This window comes from Girardinichthys multiradiatus, chromosome 5 (genome assembly GCF_021462225.1).
Source record: "Girardinichthys multiradiatus isolate DD_20200921_A chromosome 5, DD_fGirMul_XY1, whole genome shotgun sequence".
Taxonomy (NCBI): Eukaryota; Metazoa; Chordata; class Actinopteri; order Cyprinodontiformes; family Goodeidae; genus Girardinichthys; species Girardinichthys multiradiatus.
The window spans coordinates 35,159,267-35,180,858 of NC_061798.1; the positions used below are offsets into that span (position 1 = coordinate 35,159,267).

Consider the following 21,592-nt stretch of genomic DNA (forward strand, 5'->3'; position numbering starts at 1 on the left):
GTTAAATACAAATGTCTGCTTCTCTTTTCAGATTTTGTATCGGTTAAAATTGAAAAAAAACATGAATCCTTTCCCATTCACTTCATAATGCACTGTTTTGCTTTGGTTTATTATGTAGTATCCTAATAAAATATAACATACAGTTTTGTGGTTCCAACGTACTGAACAAAACTAAGGAATGGGTATAATGAACAAATTTGATCTACATAAAAATTAAACTTACAATTAAACTTATGTTAGCACAGTCTAATGTGTATCTTAATCTAACACAGAAAAACAGAAACATGCAGTTGTAGCATAAGTATGGACCTCATTTTACCTTTTGTTTATTTGCATTATCATACATTAGGTACAAATGACACAATCAGTTACAAGGTTAAGTAGCTCAGATGTATTTTAAAGGTTTCAGGCTAACAATGGAAAATAAAACATACATCATTGGCAAAATACAATATGTTCGTTCTTTTACAGTCTTTTGTGGATACCTGCTTTAAATTACTTATATACAAGGACAGGGATGCAGTAATTATAAAATAACACAGAGGAAATTGTGGAAATGTTGCTTTGTAGGTTCAGATATAAGGCATTCTTGTACATCACTGATTCTGTGCCCTGCAGCTCCCATGGGACTGCATAAAAACCGTACGCAACATTCACCAAAAAGGGATTAGAAGCAGTGACTGAAAAACAAAAGCCTTTTTCAAATCTTACATGTATGATTATAACATTACACGTATTCCTTTGTTATTTCTGGTAAATTAAAATCTGTTAAATTTGTTTTAAAACATACATCTAAATAAGGTAAAATGTGCATAAAAAGAAAATTTTTAATAACTGGTACCAGTCTGCAGTTGTGAGTTGCACAAGGGAAATCAACTGTTTTCCTGATCTAGGATTACATGGAGAAGAAAACTAATGATAAAATGATGGATTGGCTTAACTTGGAGAGGAGGAGTGGATCAATGAGACAGGGCACGGGGGTTGATACCAACATAAAGACCAGAAAACATCTTTTAACAGTGTACATCACTTGCCTACTCCTCCTTCGAATATGCCATCATTTCACAAAGCTGAGAAAGTTATTGACTAACTCGTGATATTATTAATTCAGTGGCAGGCACAGGGAGGTAAAGGTAATGCAAGCAGACATATGAGGATTAATCCAGTTTTTTTTTCTTAAAATGTAAAGTTTAATGACAGAAAATAAGATTTTTATAATCTATAAATTGTAGAAAAAAGATTCACATTTGTTGGAAGAAGCGACAAGAGAAGCATGGAGTAAAGTAAATAAAAAAGTGTAAATTAACAACCTTGACAGTTATTTGAGAAGAAAATAAAAAGTACTGGAGTAAAACTGAATAAAAGACGTACAATAAGGACAAAACATGCTAAATTTGTTGCATCTTTACAAGGTGGGAAAGGCACACAAGGAACGAGGATCAGCTATTGTTATGTCCTCAATGTCTGCGACTTAAACTGAAAACACAAGTCAACAGTCATTATATTAAAGGGATGAAGCTAGACTATTAAGTCAGGACACAGGAGTGCAAGTTAGGCTGAAACAGTATGTACAATGAATATTTGATCTTATTTCACCGTAACCTATTGTAACATTTTGCAAACTGATTATCTTCCTGCTGTTTTGACACGCTTCTGCCCAGGCATAGAGGAGGACCCACCATTCAAACTGACTGCAAGTGTTATTTGTACTGACACTTCATGCATTCCCATACCATTGGCAACATGCTACTATATGTTCTGTGGTCAATTCAGAAGCTGAACATTATCCATGTGATCTCATCTACAGTCCAAGGTTTGGTTCTGGTTCATTATGTTTGGCACATGCAAAAAGGTTGTAGAACAAGGGAAACATAAGTAAAATGTTTTTATTAGTATCAGATATGCCCTTTGTGAGTAAGATAAATAAATTGATGAAATTAAAATCTAAACAGCAGATGTTTTAAAATCCCTATTTGTGAGATATTTGAGAACCCATAGTCTGGTTATGAGCAGCCTTTCTAAGTCACAACTACACACAGATCTTAAACTCTTTTTCCATTCACTGATGCATGTGTATATATATATATATATATATATATATATATATATATATATATATATATATATATATATATATATATATATAGGTTGTACTGCAAAGAGCTCTAGACCTAAAACCAGCATCATCATTTCAGCCCTTGACCTCCTACACCATTGATCATCTACTTAAATCTAAAAGCTGTAAGAAACAATACTTTTCATACTGATCAGTCTCTAAGTATCAGTATTATTTACGGCAATATTTTGGCAAAATTATTGTATTTAGTTAGCTTTCTAATTTAATTGAGCAACTAAACATCTCTCTCACTGAATGCTTGACTGGTTTGAGATCCGCTATCAAGACAGTTCTTTACAGTAATAATCTACTTCACACTATTGAGCTAAATTACTGTGTTTACAATAGATATGTGGGTAAACAGTTTTAGTATTGTTTAAAATAAACCAAACATACTGACAGAGAAAACATGAAACTCAAAACAGAAGCAGTTGCAGACGATTACAGAAAAAAGTCACCTATTCCCCCTAAAAACAGTAAAGATCTACTGCTAACCTATTTTATTCAATGCAAGTACTTCCTTTAAGATCAAGAGGGGTAAATATATTTTTTTAATGTTTATTAAGTGTGTCCAAGTCATTTCATGCCTTTGCCAATTAGTACCCCCATTTTGCACTCATGTGCTATAATGTTGCAGCAATTTACTTTCATTTCATATTGAGAGACAAAACCTTTTGTACTCATATATTTAACCACTAGGTACAACTTTTCATTTCTTGGTTGTTAAGTGTTTTGATAAACTCTGGATATAGTGAATCAGAAAGCCCAAATCTCAAATGTATTTTACCTTATTTTTTCAAAATTTAAGTTACAGCCTATTTCCATTAACGTTCTGATCCTTATTTGCACCAGTTGACAGTTGTCTATTTTGTCAGATTATGACCCTTTATGAAACCAGAATAACTATAGACTAGGAGTAGGTTATGGAAATTTTAATTTTAAATCATTGGTTCGCCAAGTGGGTCTAAAACATACAAAAGCTGATACGGACTGACGTCTGCACAAAAGACAGCTGAGGGCTCCTTTTTGTCTACGAGGAAGTCTGGTTGCAAAACACAGATACTTCAAAAGTACGAAATGGCAAAGGGACAAAAGGACGAGCACCTGGGTGTCAGTTTGAAGTTGTAAATCTTTTGAGGTTCTCCCTTGCAGCATGCATCACTGGGATCACATGCATGAATGTTGCTGTTAAACTGCATGCACGCATGAAAGGAGATTAAACAACTAGAAATGCATCCAAGCCAAGCAAGCCAGCAATCAACATTGATGAGAAGTACCTAAGGAACAAAACAGTTTTGACAAATTGTAAAAAATAGTACAACACATACTTTTCACAACCTGCTAGAAACACACTGTAAAAGTAATCCAACTGATCTGGGTTAATCTCTCTATAATTAAGCTCTCATACAAACACATATTGGCTTTAGCAATTAAGGTAGTAAACAGAAATCTATGTATATGTGTTGGTATTAAAAATGCAACTTGTTATGCTTATTTAAAATGGTTAAAAATTATTTACAAAGGAAATACACGCAGATTTTTTGTTACATTGAAATAATAATCTAAGCTAAAAAGGAGAAAAGGTAAACAAACGTAAAATTTGTTACAGCTGAAAACAGGGACAACAAGAATGAGTTTTTTCAATAATTATGTTGCCTTCAACTGAATCAAGAGATTTTTTTCACAGTAAAGCAACTCTGAACAAAACCATTTCAGAGGAAACTGTATGGAGTACAAGATTACATAGTCCATTCACAAAATCATCAGATGTTAGAAGGGGCCTCAGCTTTGATTAAGATATTTCATGGCCAATTAGATTTTTAGTAGTTGCATGTTGGAAGAAGGAATTTTAAAATAATTATTATTCAAAAATTACAAAACGTATTTGGGTTTTATGAGAGATTTGTAAATACCTAAAACTGAATAAAATTTTCTTTGTCCTTAAGATGATTCACAAAGGAATTATAGTTTAATAACAGCAAGGAAAAATATACACAAATTTTATGTACTGGAAATAACACCTTCCATACCTAAATGTCATAAAGATGCATAAGTGCACAGATCAATTCTGTTCTTTTTTTGTTGATTTGCTACAGATATATATCAGCTGAGATTGGGATGACAAGAAAAAGAAACTGAATGGTATACCAACACCATTAAAGAAAACAAGCAGGAAACTGTAAACATGATACAGGAAACATTGAATAACAAAGTGCTGTTTCAATGCCTGCACCACCTGTCTTTCATATTTGGCTATAGCATCTTAACGACCTAATATATGCATGCTCTGATTATCTAAACAATCATTATCTATAGTGCATTGTCAAAAGTAAGCATACCCCTGGAAAGTTTGCACATTTGCTTTCTGTTAAAACCACAAACCTCAGTGGAATTCACCTAGATTTTATGTGTTAGACAAGTGTGACAAGCATTAGCGTTCAGCCCATTTAATCTAAAAACCAAAAATCCCCCAAATCCAGTGCAACCAACTTCTTACAGAACTCATCTAGTCAGTAAAAAGAATACACCTGTGTGTAATTTAATCTAAGTTTAAATACAGCTGTTCTGTAAAGGGCCTCAGATTTTTCTTAGGGGACAATAGAGCAGCAGAAACAGCAGAAAGATGAGGGATAAAGTTGTAGACACGTTTATAGCAGGGTTAGGTTATAAAATAATATTCCAATCTTTGAATATCTCGTAAAAGTGCTGATCAACCCTTGATCTGAAAATGGAAAGCGTTTTGGAAAACCACAAACCTAAGACATGACAAGACAATAAAACAAAATTTCAAAATCACATATTTTTTCTTTGGCTGTTTGTGTTGGACCTTTTAATAAAATCCAAAACAATTACATTGAAGATTGTGGCTCTAATGTAACGAAATATGAAAACGTTTAAGGGGTTTGACTTCTTTTGCATGGTACTGTAGATCTATTGACACCATTTTTATTCACTGAGATTTGTAAACATATTTTCCTCTCTAAATCATATACTGGCATAGATCAAAATAGCCTGGCACCTTCTGAATTAAATGCCTCCAAGTTACAAAGACACATCCTCCTACAGTGCATACTCATGATTACTAAAGTAACATATGTCTTAGGTGAGCAAAACCAATCTAATCTATTCAATTCACAATCTGTACTGGCAAAAAAAAAAAACTTTACAAAGTAAATATGCATGCCCTAGACTCCTGCTTAGGAAGAACACCAACACATTAGGATCAATTGTAGGACTTGAGGCTCTAGTCAGATTTGTTGACTGTTGGTTTAGGTAGGCGGCAGTGAGCAGGGAGGTTCATCTGAGATACTACTATCCTTTTCATACACTGTTGATGAGTGATGGGTGTACAAACTGAGGGTTGATGTAAGAGAACCCTGCAAACTCTGCCTGGTCAATGTTGGCTATAACCAGCTCGTCGGGTGGTGTAAGCTGGGGCTGGGTGCGGGTGAAAAACTTGTCGAAGTTCTCGGCCCCTTTGCCACACTGTAGAAAAGACACACAAAGAGGAGACAGGTGTTTAGATATCAGGTATACAGAGCATTTAAAAGTGGACAAGATTAACAAAACAGAATGACAGGTAATGTTTGCAAAATAGCACAAAAGTGCCATTTTTTTTTTAATGCTGATTCAGAGCAGCGCTGTGAAGGTTGTGTTTGCTTGGAAGGGTTGGATTATTTAACAAAACAGCCCTGTGCAGAAGACACACATAAGCATATACAGTGCCTTGGAAAGGTATTCATATTACTTTAACGTTTTAACATTTTCACAAATTCTCTATTGGATTTAGGCTGGACTTTGAGTGGTCCATTAAAACACTTCAATATCATTTGATCTAACCATTTTATTGTACCTCCATCCAAAAATTCAACCTCCATCCCAGGTTGAATTTTCACAACCTGTAACAGATTTTTTTCCATGATTAGGGATTAGTTTGCTCCACCAAGCTATGGATCTTTCCAGCTCCTCCAGAATGTGGCTGCTTCTGATTAATGCTCTCCTTGTCCAGCTTGTCAGTTTAGCTTGATTGGTGTTGTTGTTATAGGATGCAGTTGTGCCATACTCTTCATTCTTAAATATTTTAAGTGTTCTGTGATTTGTAAAAAGAATGGTATATTGTGTATGTGTATTGCAAATGCATGGCATATTTTTCTGTTTTTGATTTGCAAAAAATACTGAAAACCCTCTATAACGTTCATAACACTTTACAATTGTGTACCACTTTGAGTTGGCTTATTATACAAAATCCCAATATTATATTGAAGTTTGTAGTTGTAATATGTCAAAGTGGGAATGCCTTTGTCAAGACACTGCATAGCCATCATCAAACATTAGTCACTGCGCCAGTCAAAGGTACTCCATCATAAAATTTATAAACTCTAACTAAACAGGAGTGTTAATAGACATTAGAACAAGCAATATTTGTTACACTAACATCATGCATGTGGTTTAAGTATAATTCACAATATTTGCACCTTTTAACACTTAATGCAGGAGGAAATTTATAAAATCAAGTTCCATTGGCATCAAGGTATAACCTAAAGGTCACTAAAGCATAGTTAAGAAGGGTAAAACAAGGGTAACCTCTCAGTATATGACAGACAACAATCCAAAGCAAGTTAAAATGAAAATGTGGAGGATGAGCAGGATCATCTCAGTCTATGAGAGCATTAATGCTACTGACGATTGTTTTGTATGTTTACTAATATATGTGTCTTTTTGTTGAACTTTCATTAAAATAAACAAATACTGTTTTTCAGATTAGTTTAAATGATGATGACTTGTCGTATTTTAATGTAATTTTAACATATAATAAGATGTGACATAGGATTATGCCACTGATTATCCACATTTGGTCCTCAGTTTTTGGTGCAGTTACTTGCTTTGAAGAAGAAAGTGTATGAAACACTTAGCAGCCTCAAACTCTGACAATTAGAAATTTTGCGATTGCATCTAGACTTTTCTAAATCCCAAAGAATTGGACAAAAAACAAACATTTTTAACCACTACACATATTAACAGACACTATTAAACATGCATTATTTATTTCCTAAAGAGCATGTCAAAACTTTTGGCAGCTCCATACTATATCCTGGTATTTAATGCAAAAACAGAATAAGCACTAAAAAACTTTTAGATGGTACAATGCGGCAGTCACTTTTTAAATATCTAATAGAGCATGTAATCTAGAATACAAATATAGCTAGAAAATGTATCAGTTATCAAGTAGGCTACCTCTAACCCATTTTTTGAGCAGGGACAGCACATAAAACAATGTTACTTATGATGCAACTGTGGAGCTAAACAAAATAAAAATCTATTTCTGCCTTTATGAAACAAAGAGTTGAAAAATAGCTGCAGTCACGTAAATGAATGCAGTTTTAGGGTTTCTAAACATCTTTAGGTAACATTTTTGGTATTATAACAGAATGACTAATTATGAGGTTGAATGTTCCCCAAGTGTATCATAAACAATGTCTAACTGTTTATGCCTTGGTCTTCACCTCAAACCTTGTTTGATAAGACAGCTGATTATTATTTTGAAAATTATAGATTCCCGAAACAAAAATGCTATAGAATTCCATCAATTTTGATCAGGTATCAGTAGATATTCTGGGATCATCTCCGTTCATTATGTTTCTTTTCTTACCTTCACTAAGGATGTATTTTGTATTTTGTTGGCTAAGAAAACCTATAGAAGTATTTAAGCTTCCCTCAGGAGGAACTCCTCTGTTGATATCTTTAAAGCCATTTCATGGAGCTCCAACACGTGACTCACGTAAATGAGAGTGGATGGCAACTAAAAGTGTGTAAGTAAATATGCTTCTTGTTACCTCAGAAGAAAATGTTTATGTTAAAAGGAGGATAAGGGGAACAGAACATTCCTGTTAAAGACAGATATTAACAAAGCCAGAAGACAGCATTGGTTCCTCACTGCCTCACATATTCAAACTACAAAGACGTCACAAATGTGCCCTTGACCCTGTGAGCAGAGCAACAGTGGGTTCATGTGCGAATACAGAGACTGCAAGCATCAGAAGAGTTACTTTCCTTTAGAGCCGTGCAGATGAGATTGCAAAAATCTTGAAATGTACAACCTGTTCATTTATGGCTGGCTGATAAGATTCTTACTCAAAGGAAAATGCAGCTATTATTTCTGGCAATATCCCAGGTCGCAAGCTGTACAAATTTGTTTTAGATCTGTATTTGATTTTATATTTACAATGAAGGAAATCGTGCTAGCGGGGATATGTGATGGGCTATTGCAAGAAAATTTATTTTATGAGTTTAGACATGAGTTTAGCCCAATGTCTGTTGATGCCCTGAGAAAATGAAACCACTTTTGCTCTTGGAAATATTACAGTAACATATAATAACCGCTGTAATACAATTTGATTGCTATGTTAAATTATATTTATGTGCATAAATAATCAGTCCTGATCAATGTCAAAATCTATTTAGAATCTATTAGCCCTGATGGATGAATTCTTTGCTTCCCAGTGAGCAAAACCTGCCCAGAGCTTCACACAAACAATTCACCAAAAGTAAAACAAAACACATACAATGCTCAAAAACATTTAACACAACCAAAACACTGCTTATTTGTAATTCCTCTGGGGATTATCTTTCTTAATTATTCTCTTTCTTTCCTCTGAGTCAGCACTCTAGAGCTCAGCTTGGCTGCTTCCAGAGAAAAGATGTCCCAAGGCGACGGACCAACCACCTGTGGACTTTGGGGAGTCCTTTCTTTTCACTGACGCCACATGCTTGTTCAGGATGAGGGGTAGCTGCAAATTCATTGACTTAATGCAATCAGCAAGGCTACCTTCAATAGATAACGTTCTACCAACTGGTGTTATAAACTGAATTTGATGACCATGCTCTATGGCTTGATCGAACAGGCAATTATGTTATTGATTGTGAATCTATCAGTATGACTGGACTGTATACAACATAGATCTATTTGTCTTGTAAATTGCCTTGCGGTGATACTTGTAATGAATTGCAGCTATATAAATTAACTGATTTGAACCTCAGCTAAATTTAATTAGGCAGTCAGTAAGGAAATGTAATTATGTTTTTCTATTGATTTAATGAGAATGTAGAATAGAAAGTAAACAACTATCACTATGGGTAAAACTTTCTCCAGCATTGAAGCTGCTCTCACACTTAAAAGTTTCCAGACATGGAATAAAAAGATGTTTAACACATTAAACACTTTTAACAGTAAACTAATCGTGGATTTGTTAAAACAAAAACTTTTTGTTAAATTTCTTAAGCAAATAAGGTCATTTATAACAGGTAGTCTGGCACGTTTTTATTTGTTATTTGGACAATTTATTTTGAGCATAACACTTCAGGGTCATAAAAGCAATCATGCATTAAAGACTCAGCATTAGCATTGGATAAGAGGTTTTTTGTTTAATCTAAATGGTCCCGCAAAAGCAATATTTATATAGACAAGGAAACCACTTACAGTATGTTTGTGAAAGGTCAGATCTGTGTGTGATCATTACACCTGATATAAATTGATATGAGCAGACATGGAGCTAGTGACATGTTGATTCGCGTAAATCCACCTGTGGTACGCCACAAAGCCATAAGTCCACCTCCTCCTGATAATTCCTCTGTTAGACTATACAAGGTGAGCTTATTTCTTTAGCCTCAATTTGAAGAGTTTTGAATAGCACGGAAACTTGTATCCATGTACTCTATAGGTAATGGACTGAATTTTATTTACTTAGTGTTTTTCTAGTTGTACCAAGCACGTTAACTGCTTTTATACCAAGAATCTCATTCACCCATCCACAATCACAAAAGCACACACATGTATCACTGATACGCACATCAGTATCCAACTTGGAGCTAAGAGCCTTGCCCAGGGAACATCGACATGTGGCAGGGAAGGAAGCTGGAATTAAACCCATAATCACTACTCTTGCCACTCATCCACAGCCATCTAAAATGATTAACTGGAAGTTGAGCATATTAGGGCCTTAAGTCCTTGCATAAGCACCTTGCTTTGAGAGATGTGTGAGCAGTGGCGATTGCTCTAAGACTGCAAGGGAAGCTCAGCTTCCCCTAAAATGTCAAAAAATAAGTGATCAAATATATACTGTATTGTGTACATGCCATTGAATAAATATGCACTACAACGCGCTCAACTTTTGTTCAGAATCAGCTTCTTATCACTGGTAACGACGCGGCTTTCCTCTCACTCATTTCCCCAGCTTCACAGTGTTTTAAACAGTTCAATAGCGAAGCAAAAATGCTGGGGTTTGTCCCGCCCATCGGACGCCCAGCGTCTCTGGGTGTCTATTGGGCAGTGGGCTGGCCTCGACTGGCCCGGATGCTCAGCTTCTGCATGATGATTGGATGATCTGTCTGAGGCTGAATCCCTTTTTGATTGACAGCGAAATGAGCGAATCTGCGATCTTGAAATTGAGCTTCCCCTCCTTGAAAGACCAGCATCCACCACTGTGTGTGAGACTTAATGTTTTAAAGAGGAAACAGCTCTTAGTACGTCAATAAGTATCCCCCTCTTTGGCTTTAAGAAACCTCCAATCAGTTTGTTTTGTTTTGAACCTTGCTAAACTTACTTATGACAGACCAACCTTAACAACTGATGTCTTGCAGTACATTCAAAGACACCAATGTTGGCCTGTGTGTATAGTATTTATGTTCCAGTCCTTTGTTAATCAGTGTCTATTGGTGCCTCAGTATCTATGTGTGTTGAAGTGTCCCTGTTAGCAAAGGTGCCAATCACCCTATTTTTACTTCCCTATCACTTTTGAATTGGAAGGAGAAGACAGAGCTCAACAGATGGTTTAATAGACCTGAGCACAGCTAAAGAGAAAAACTTGAGGGCACAGATGTGTCCGAGAGGACTGTTTGCGTGCAAGCTTTTGACTTTGACCATTGCCACCATCAGGTGACATTTGCACACACATTAGTGCATTTGGCCCCTGCATGTCCTCTCCTTCCTGCATGGCATACACCTGACGGGTAATTGCCAGCATCCTTCAACTGCTGGGTCTCTACATCCACTTGTCTTCTTCAATCCATCACGGACCAGTCATCACTCAAGCAAATCAACACACTTTTAAATTCGACCTCCTACGACAATCTCCAGCACCAAAATGTCCCTTTCTGTATCCCAAAGGCAGTTACTCCTAGTGACATCTGGACGCTGCTCCAGGGCGATACCGCTGCTGTTGTGTACACAAAACATATGCGGGATGAAGCTTCAGCCGAAGAACTGACAGCAGCAAGTGTGTTGCAATAGTTGACAAGCACGCGTCATTTATTCTAATCTATGTCTTTTATTTCTACAAAAAGGATGAAAGATTACTGCATGTGATATTATCTTGTGCTGAATGGCAGAAATATGCAAATATTTTCAATAAAGATCTCTCTAGAATAAATTCATTTATAATGATTATTTCAACAAAATAATAAGGAGGGCCATGATTGCATAGGAACATAAACTTGAACTTGTGATAAAGCATGAATGCCCTATTAGGCAGTGATTCAGTCAGCCCTGAGTGGGTGAACTCTGGTTAGCATGCTGTTGAAACATTCACACATACTCAGTGACACAGTGTCCTACATGAGTTTCTTGACCTACTTTCTCACATCTTTAATCCTCCTCCCTCTCTCTTTGCACATATACAGATGTGCACGCCTCTGCATTAAGTTACTTTAAAACAACACACACAGCTGCTTAGGAAGATAAAAACGTCAATGCATCCATTAGGGTGGTGTCGGGACACATGCGTAGACACACACACACACACACACTATCTCTGTGTCTTTAACCTTACTTCCCTCTCCTCGAAGCCAGTATTATGCTAAACTCTCCTCAACATTTTTCATGTCAAAAGGAATGAAAACCTCAATGAAAATGAGGACTAGTTGGAGTGTAGTGGATCTTATCTATAATAATAATAGATGTATGTAGCTGTTATGTTGTAAAAATAATTAACAATTTAGTCCTAATCACCTAATTTAATAAACGTGATCAAACCTAGCCGAAACTCTTGGTTATTATTTAAGATTAAATTAGGACTTTAACTGTTAACCTTAGATTAAATGTGACTAATGTAATAAAAATGCTTTATGGCAGAATTTCCCCAGGTATAATGAAACTTTTACACATTTATTATAGAGATTAGTTTTTCCATTTAAAAAACTTTATATAGGAAAATATTTCCAACCCAAAGTATCATAAATAATATAACACCTCTATCAAACTATTGCATTACCTGCTTTGCATTTTATTGGTATAGGAAGATATGCTAGCTTATGTAAATTACACTGCATCACAAACCTGATGCACCGGCACTGATTCCATATATAGTTTACGTTCATTGTCTGTGCAGTATTAGTCAGTGAATCTTACTTTGTTTGATTGTTTAATTTACCGCTAATATACATTTTATCCAAGTTAAAATCAGAATGTAAGATAAAAATAATTATTTTTAATTAAACGAACCTCTGAGAGAAAAAGCAGCCACAATTACTCAAGTTGCATATGTATGCCAGTTTATGTGTGACCAATTATCTTGTGCCATATGCAACCATTTTTGGGGAACTGCTCCAAATCTTTTGTGTAATGACTAAGTCCTGTAATTTATTTGTCGGCCTCGTTTTCATCGACTATGATTCAGCAGCTCTCGATCTGACCTACTTTTCCATTTACCTTTTATTCGAACCATATAGACAATTCGACTTTCACAAGTGGGTGTGAAAAATGTAAGCAATCAAGTGAATTGTTTTGCCTATAATTTAACCAGATGTTTCTTATATTTACTTATTAGTTTGGTTCGTTACCTACAGTAAAGAGCTGAGAAGTAACACCGTCAACTTCTATTAATATGGATTAATGCTAACTATGCCTGCCATGACAGTCAATGACTATGTCCTCCGTACTGTCTGAGGTCTTTGTCATCCACAGATGGTCTGACTCTCCCGGTCAGGCACAGGCAGTTTTTTTTCATTGCAATTCCACAGCTGTTACAGCCAAACAAAGAGTGACTGAGAAGCAAGAAGACAAGGATTGAAGAAAGAAGATGGAGAAAAGAGTAGTTAGAGAGGCAAGAATGGATTGCATGAAGGGTGAGAGTGTGATGTGGTTTGATAGCCAGTTATTTATAAAAGATTAAGAAACAACACAGTATTACGTGGCATGGAAAATGGGGCATAATCGATCATTCTGCAGAAGGTGACCGCAGTTAAAGGTGAAGTTCTATTGCTCCTTGCCCTCTTTCCATCTCTCTTTCGAGTATCTCTGCATACATGTGGAACCATGCGAGCATGCGATGTACAATGAACATGCACGTTTGGATGCTTCCCTGCAACTTAAATATAACAAGTACAGTGCCTTTCATACCCCTTGAGCTTTCCACATTGTTTCACATTATAGCCACAAACATCAGTGTGTTCATTTCAAATTTAGCTTGACAGCCCAACACAAAGTAGCAATATAATGAGGTTCAGAGCAAACAATTACCTTCAGAAATAATGTAATTAGTAAAGACAAATAAATGGGTTAAAGTTTGTTGTTGTAATGTGACAAAATGTGGAAAAGTTCCAGGCATTTGAATACTTTTTCAAGGCACTGTATATACATTTATTCTGTCTAATATTTCAGTTCCTACTAACATTAATCACTACTCAACACAACACACCTAAGCCACAAACCGATGCAGAAACAATGGAAACTTCCTTCAGTATTTTTCAAAATCTATATTAACATTTTCCTCAACTAACTCCCACACACAAACATATTGCTTAGAAATTCACACACAAAGTATGCAAAATGCATCCACTCAGTGGGTAACTACAAAGCCAGGGAGACCATGATTCACCTTATTAGAGAAGGTGGAGCCCTTGAGGGTTGAAAGAGTGGAGAGCTGAAGTTAAAGAATGAATATATGGCGAAACACACACCTTTATAGACAACCACTTGGTTCCTGTGTTTATTTTTCTGAAAGAAACGCAGCTTAAATGTATTCTCTACAGAGCTGGGAGTCTTTAGTTTGATGAATGTACATGAATTAGGGTCATAAGCAATTTAAAAGGACAAAGTGTGGAATCAGGATTTATTACCAGCAATAGAATGGTAATTTAAAACAAACTTCTTGGGTTAGATGCTCTTACAGCAAACACTTTACTTTGTATTACTGTTTAATTTAATATATTAAACCTTTAAAATACTGATGTCAGTCAGTCATTTTCTACCACTTCTTCCATAGTGGGTCTGATGTTTACATAAATATGGTTTACTGGACATCAAAGTTTACTCAAAAGTTTACCTAAAAGCTGAGTTAAAAATTGACATAATAAAATCCAGCAGAATCAAAATTAGAGAATAAAATACCTCAGGTGAACCACAACAGAACTTGTTACACTGTTCCCACCTAAGATTTTTTTAACCTTCATTTTAGGACCTGGTAAGAACCAGATCATTTTTTTGTAATCCTAAAATTATTTAAAACTAAAACTTTTGCATTAACAGAGAATGACCTTGAAGCATTTATTGACCCACAACTCTATGTGATTCTGAAAATTGGTTTTGGACGGTGTGTTCCTCTCCTCCTTTCCATTCCTGAAACTGTCACTCTCTCCTAATGGCTTTGATACAAGAGACTGCATTAGTATTACATCAACTATCCTAGTGGGCCTGAATACACACAGACAGAGCAGTCATTTTATCCTACTAAAAGCAAAGGAAACTTTAATTAGATGGATTTCAATTACATGATATTTAATTAAGGAAAACTCTCCCACCAGAGGACTACTGCTTGACTGCTAGTCATTAGCAAGGTGTTAATAAATGATGTGTACCTTTAAAAAGCTTCGCAGCATTGGCTAAATTTAGCAACGTTTAATTTATTTTAATTCCGCTCTTTTTAAATCAATATTGTCTGATGCAAAAGTATTGTTTTTTACTTTGTATAAAGAAGGTGTCAGTGTTCATAGTTAAATCAGTTTTTAAAGGTAGATTCCTTGAGCTCCTTTAAATTTATTTCACATAGTCAAAAAATAGTACATTTTTAAAAGTCAACTTATCATATATAATATTGCAATGCAAGAATTTACAACATTGTCCTTACAGCAGAATGTCAGGTTTATAGGCAGTAGAGAGGGTGCAAAGAGAACAAAAATATTCAATTTATTTTAATTAGGAAATAAAGTGTCTTTAATTAACCTGCAAGATCTTAAGATTGTTATTCAGGTGAATATTTTAGAGATTTTAGAGGTTTTGTATTCAGTATTCAAAATCATCATTGACAACATATGTCTATTGGTGTGGTGTTGATCACAAACAATGTATTGTTTGTGTCTACACTTATTCCTAGCATTTAAATGACAACGTTGATTTTTCTCGCAGTGTTCCTGGTGCAATCATATGCAAAAAACATAGTGGAGTGTAAAACCATTTATATAGATCCCATAAATAAATAATGGAGGCTTTACAATTTATTCCAAGAAGAATTGTGAACAATGAAAGCTCATTGCTGATATACAACCTTTGGCACATACAGATACAGAACATTGAGTGCTCTTCACTGAATAAGAAGCTGTGTAAAAAGCCTTAAAATGAATTCATATTTTATTGCGGTAGAATAGGCTCACACTGAAAATTTACCAACGCTCTCATTGAAAAAACCCTTCAAAGCTCACTGCTAGAGGACTACAACAAAGAGTGTCATCTTAGGGTTCCACTTCTCTATAACAAAACCTTCACAGTTTTTTGGGACACATAGTAATAAAAAATATTTCTGCCGTACCATCGCATAAAATTGTTGAGTTTGCTAAAATCCATTCGAACTTTAAATTAAACTGTGGTTTGGTTAGATGGGACCAAGTTTGAGCTTTTTGGCAACAAACATTGACGGTGGGTTTGGAGTAAAAGAAATAATTAAAAAACACCTCATCATCTTGAATGTCTTTAGATGTCCAAGTTATATTCTTTATGCGTTCAAAAACTTCTTACCTACACTCCAATTGTTGTCCTACAGATGGGATGAATGAGCAGCGACAGGTTTAGCAGGAGGGGAAACAAACGCCAACGCAACTTTTTCTGCACCAAATAATACATAAACTTAAACCAAAAAAATAATCCCTATAAGAATTGTTAGGACTTATTCTAATGGAGACTAATGTACTCCTGGACAGCGATGAAAAACATTACCCGTGGCTTTTTGTAGCCTGGATGTACATACCACTTTAGGCTTGAAGGGTGGCTGTATCTCTTTGTTCTCGAGGCGATCCCAGTCGATCCGTCTGAAGAAGGCATGTTCTCTGATGTCCCTTTCTCCTTCAACCCCGCAGCCCAAACGTTTGGAAGGGTGTTTGGTCATCAGCTGTTCATAAAGAAAGATAAATAGAAATGGACTGAGTCAAAACAATTAAGCAAAACATTCCTCTATAATATGAGCTGAATCACTTCAGCTTATTGTTACTGTTAATAGAATAAAGTTTTGTGCATTTAAAACAAATGTTGGTTAAAAATTATATGCTGCCTAAAGGTTTTACTCCTTGTAAGACTATAAAGACTCAAAAAGGAAAATACCCCAACTTTTTTCATCCTTAGTTTGGAACGCTTGGGACACAAACAGGTCCCTGATGACTATAAACTCATATAAATTAATCTTTTAGGTCTTAATGAGCTTCAGTTTTAATCAAAACCTTTCTTGATGAACCCCATATGTCATCAAGAAAAGCAGAAAATATAATTTACAAAGTGCAGAGTGAAATGGTTAGGGTTTGTGGGGTGTGTACGGTTGATACAAATGATTACTAGTTTTACGATAATATACTTCTATGCAATGATGCAACACAATATAACAAAGTTGCTTAATTTAAATTCCTAAATACGGTAAATATGTATTTCAAAGCAAATAAAAATAAAAATTCCAATTTACTTTAAGTCACATTATGTGAAGGCTATATGAAAGATCGATGGCATTAACTCAGGCAAACATATTTACTGTCAAAAAAGAGAACTAATAGGTTTGGATCTTTTCATTTGAATGTATCTCAGTAAAACATTATCACCTCTCTGTTGTTTCCGTATCTTTCAAATTGTGATTCCACTGCTTTTCTAGGTCAGCAAATGACAGTAAAACAGATGGGCCTAAAATGTGTCACATATAATCCTTTTTCCTCTGGCGGTTCTGCCTTTGGAGAACTGCTGTCTCTTCAGCTCACCCTGAGAATAACATGACAAGATAATTTGCACCTACTTAAGAAAGTAAAAACACATTGGTATGCCAACACTGAACATGGAAATGGACATGGACTAACTTAAACTGAAAACTCATTTAAAAACCCCTATTTCTTTCTGCAAGGCAGGTTAGCAGAACATGGGCTATCCAAACTTCTGCAATCTGACAAACCAAAATGGTTTTATAATAGGCCACATTAAATTTAAACAACTAAAGTATACATTAATTTTTGTGCACTGGTGCAGCACTTTGCTCAGACTGAACAGCCAGAGGAAGGGAAAGTGCTAAGTAGGAAAGGTTGATGCAAAGCCTGTTAGTTTCAGGATTAATAATGACAGAACAAGGACAAAGTGATCTGTTTGACTGCACTGATTTAAAAACAATTAAACAGGCTGTGAGCTGGGGTTACTATAAGCAAAAGGTTACTTTTTTAAGTAGTATGTCAAAGATAAGTATCTACATCAAATATAGACTCAGACACACCCATTTAATCTTGAAATAATGCAGCACCTAAAGCCCTAGTTAGTGATGAAGACATCTACATGCAGTCATTTAATTCATGTAGACATATTGTCCTGCTGTACAAAAAACATTTACTGTGTTAAAAAAGACCTCCTCTCCTACATGGTACCAATGCAAATTTACTAGTTGGTTTCTAGTTGTTCTAGTTGTTCTAGGTGTTATTAGTTATGCTAAATGCCCAAAAAGCACAGTCTATACATTTCTGGTGGGATTAAGGTTGGTGTTTTGTGGAATCAGTTACTGGAAGCTTAACTTAAGCCTCCCTGATGTGTGTTTAGAAAGACTGTTGAGATTTTAGCCATCAAACCCAAAATGTAACACTCATTTGGAAATCTAGTTAGGATATTCAGGAATATCCTAAAACTTGAGAGTCCGGCCGATCATAAATAGGTCAGTCGAACCTTTGTCCCTGTTTAAACCAAATCAGGTTTTACATCACTATGGACATGGATGGTGTCAAAAAAAAATGACCTATTCTAAAATCAGTAACTTCAAGAATGACTGAAAGTTACAGCTGCCCACATTAAAAGCCAAATGCTTGCAGGATAACTGATTTTTGGTCAGAAAGCTTGAGCTGTTTGGCAGGAATGATAGTTATGTTTGGAGATGTCAAGGAGAGGCTTTTGAACTTAAGAACACAGTACCAACTGTCAAGCATGGTGATGGTAACACCATACTCATAAAGTGACTCTATCTGCATGATTTAACTAAATAGATTTTTTTTTTTGTGTAAAGTGAGACGACATGTGTCGCGAATTGCGATATAAATAAACTGAGTTGAATTAAAATGAATAATATGTAAACATACATATTAAATTATAGAATTATTATAGAATTACATACAGAAACAGCCAATGTTTGTCGATAATGAATATCAGTCTCAGATTCTTTGCTGCCCTGACCTCTACTTTATCTGATCATGTGGCACGAATTCAGCTTGGAGACTGCATTGGATAGCTGTTGACATGCATAAAAAACTTGCAGGTTTAGGTTTGCTCACAGGCTGTCAGTTGGTGCAAGAAATCGCCTCGCCCTGCTGCCAAACACACCATTAGAAATAAAAACCTCACACTTTGAAAAATCCTTAAAGCTGAGCGAGTATAAGCTTGCAAGCCTCATATCAAAGTGTGATGTACAATCACCACCACAAAATAAAAAAAAAAAATCAAGTGTGGGCATTTTGATAAGATTTTTCTTTCTGGTGTTAATGATCTAACTTCAACACCTCCACCATATCAGGACCAATGAGGTGATAGTTGTGTCAAACATGCTCCAGTTTATATAAAATGTGTTCCTGCTAGGACCTTAAAATTAGTAAATGGGATGGGGAAAAATGTGGGAAGAATTAATTATACAGAAAATTAAAGAGCAAGATGAGATCTTTATCTGGGGGTTATGGAGAGCAAAGCTTTTTAAAACACGAGTCATTGTCATTATTGGCTTTTTAATAACTCAATTTGGGGATCAGTGTTCGACTAGAACAAGAACTTGGAGAATGGATTTGTGATGAAAAACATGTTGCTGTTAAGCGAGCACAATTTGGAATATCAAGTTCTGTCACACCTTTGAAGTGCAAGTATAATTTTCCAGGCTCTTCCTGTGTTAAATAGTGCATGTATATTGGGATCAAGGACGTGAAATTCACAATATTTAACTTTGTCAAGCATCCATAATCCCAATTTGAGTAGAGTGTCTAAATAGCATAGTGTGATATTAGGTGATATTAGTCATTTGAGCTATATTTAGGTCAGAGCTGCATTCATTCTGCAGTTGTGGTACAATATGTGTGAACCACACATATTAACGTGTGAGAGCTGCAGGGCTCATGTAGTAGACTTATTTTTGACATGCCCAAAAAAAATCTGTGGTAGGCCGGTGTATGTGACGATCAAACTATGCTTGCTACAGTGTTGAATGTGATGTGAGATGACAGCAGTCTCTGCATCTTTCTACAACATTAAAAGGAAAGACAGATAGGCAAAAGTGTGACTGGGGTATAAAAAAGCAATATGAACATATGGAAAGACAGGGGACAGAAAAACAATAACTAACAAAAATGGCAAAATACAAAAATGAACCAAAACACAGATAACCAAAAAGTCCTCAAATAAAACACAATAAAGCCTAAACTCAACACTAAAGTAACAGCTGAAAGTCCCAGAGATGATGACAATATGAGGAAGGTTAAGTGAATAACTTCGAGCCAATTCCTCACTCATGAAGATCAACACAAATCAGTTTACCTTTACAGCATGTTATCTTGTCTGTGCCATTTGAAGAGTAGCCAAGCAAAATGAGCCTCTTTATCACATTCTAATTATATCCCAGGGAACCAGGAAGTCATGAATTACTAGTTCACAGTTCCTCAACGGGTTGTTAGCAGTGCTACTAATTGTGGCACAAATGATTTTTTTTAACTCAAATAAAAGGTTGGAATTTAAAGAGGGCCTTTGTGCTACTGAAATAATAAAACAAAGTTCATTTTAAGACATTTACACATCAGGGTGCCAAGAGAGGTGGAGTATTACATGTATTCAAGATTCCAGAGAGATTCCAGCATCACCTCCCCGTCTCCAACTAAATTATACCTCCGTCTCTCTTTGTCTGCTCTAATCATTCTTTCCTATAATTGTTTCACAGAGTTTGAATTTCTTTTCTTTAGCGAGTGGAGATTCTGCTGAGAATTGCGTGTTCATTTGTAAAAGTGTAGCCGATCACAGGTTGAAACCAGGAATGAGGCGCAGTTCAAGAAACACACAGTGATGTTTCTGTCAATGCAGAGGATTTCATATTTACAAGATAAAAGCAGGCTTGCATGAACAGTGCATCATATGCTTTATGTGCTAAATGGTAATAATGGCTGACACAAAGCCTGTTAATTTTTCTAAAAAGCCTTTGACTGGAATTATTTGAACATGTTTGCTCTTACAAGATAGGGAAACCCCCACAGAGTGAGAATATAAACACAGTTAATATAGTAGTAGACTGTCAGGGGTACAAGACAAAGGCACTCTTCTCAGCAAAATAAAAAAATGAAGAAAAAAGAGGGTAAAAATAATTCAGTTGAGAGGAAGGGACAGTAAGACAAAGCACATAATTGCACAGTTCACTGACTTTGCAGAGCCTTAGGACATAAACAAAACTACGGCTTTTGTAATAAATTCTTCTAATACAAGCTAATGTTTTTGACTTTCCATAGTTTATTAATAGTCTTACATCGGCTGTGGGATCAAAGCCTGATCCTAAGCTTCTGGTGCTATTGATGTCAAACCGTGAGAAATCTGTTTAAAGTATTTCTCGTCTTTTACACACCAATATTTGAACTTGTTGGTCTAAATTTATATGCAGTTATCCTGTGGATCAATTGACAATAAAAACAACCCTCATCCACTCCTAGTTTTGAACCTTCCAGGAAAAACATTAAATTATTAAATAAACTATGCAACACATCTCCACATCTGTAAATCTAAATTGATCCGGTTATGCCCTGTGATTTAATTGCATATTTTTAGAGGAGGGCAGACCACTCAGAGAAAACCTATGCATTAACATGAGCAAATAAAGTCACAAAAATGGCATGCATAGCTAAGTTTCCAGCTGAAGATCTAGCTGTGAGGTTAGAGTGCTAACAATAACACCACCATGATTCATCACTGCAGCTAGAACACTTTGTATCTTTGGCCCAGATGTTGCATACAAAATGGAAAATAGCTTATTG

At 35.6% G+C, this 21,592-nt stretch overlaps 1 protein-coding gene across 3 annotated transcripts in view; it reads right to left on the reverse strand.

Annotated features, from left to right (window-relative positions):
- Positions 1–302: 302 nt before the first annotated feature.
- The window catches only part of LOC124867838 (protein kinase C alpha type), a 196,970-nt gene continuing 175,680 nt past the window's right edge, over positions 303–21,592 (reverse strand). For all 3 annotated transcript variants that reach the window (XM_047364478.1, XM_047364480.1, XM_047364479.1), the window contains 2 exons: positions 16,348–16,488; positions 303–5,602 (listed from right to left, as the gene is read on the reverse strand). In XM_047364478.1, the coding sequence (XP_047220434.1) occupies positions 5,438–5,602; positions 16,348–16,488 (306 nt within the window). In that variant the 3' untranslated portion in view covers positions 303–5,437. The remainder of the gene's footprint in view (positions 5,603–16,347; positions 16,489–21,592) is intronic.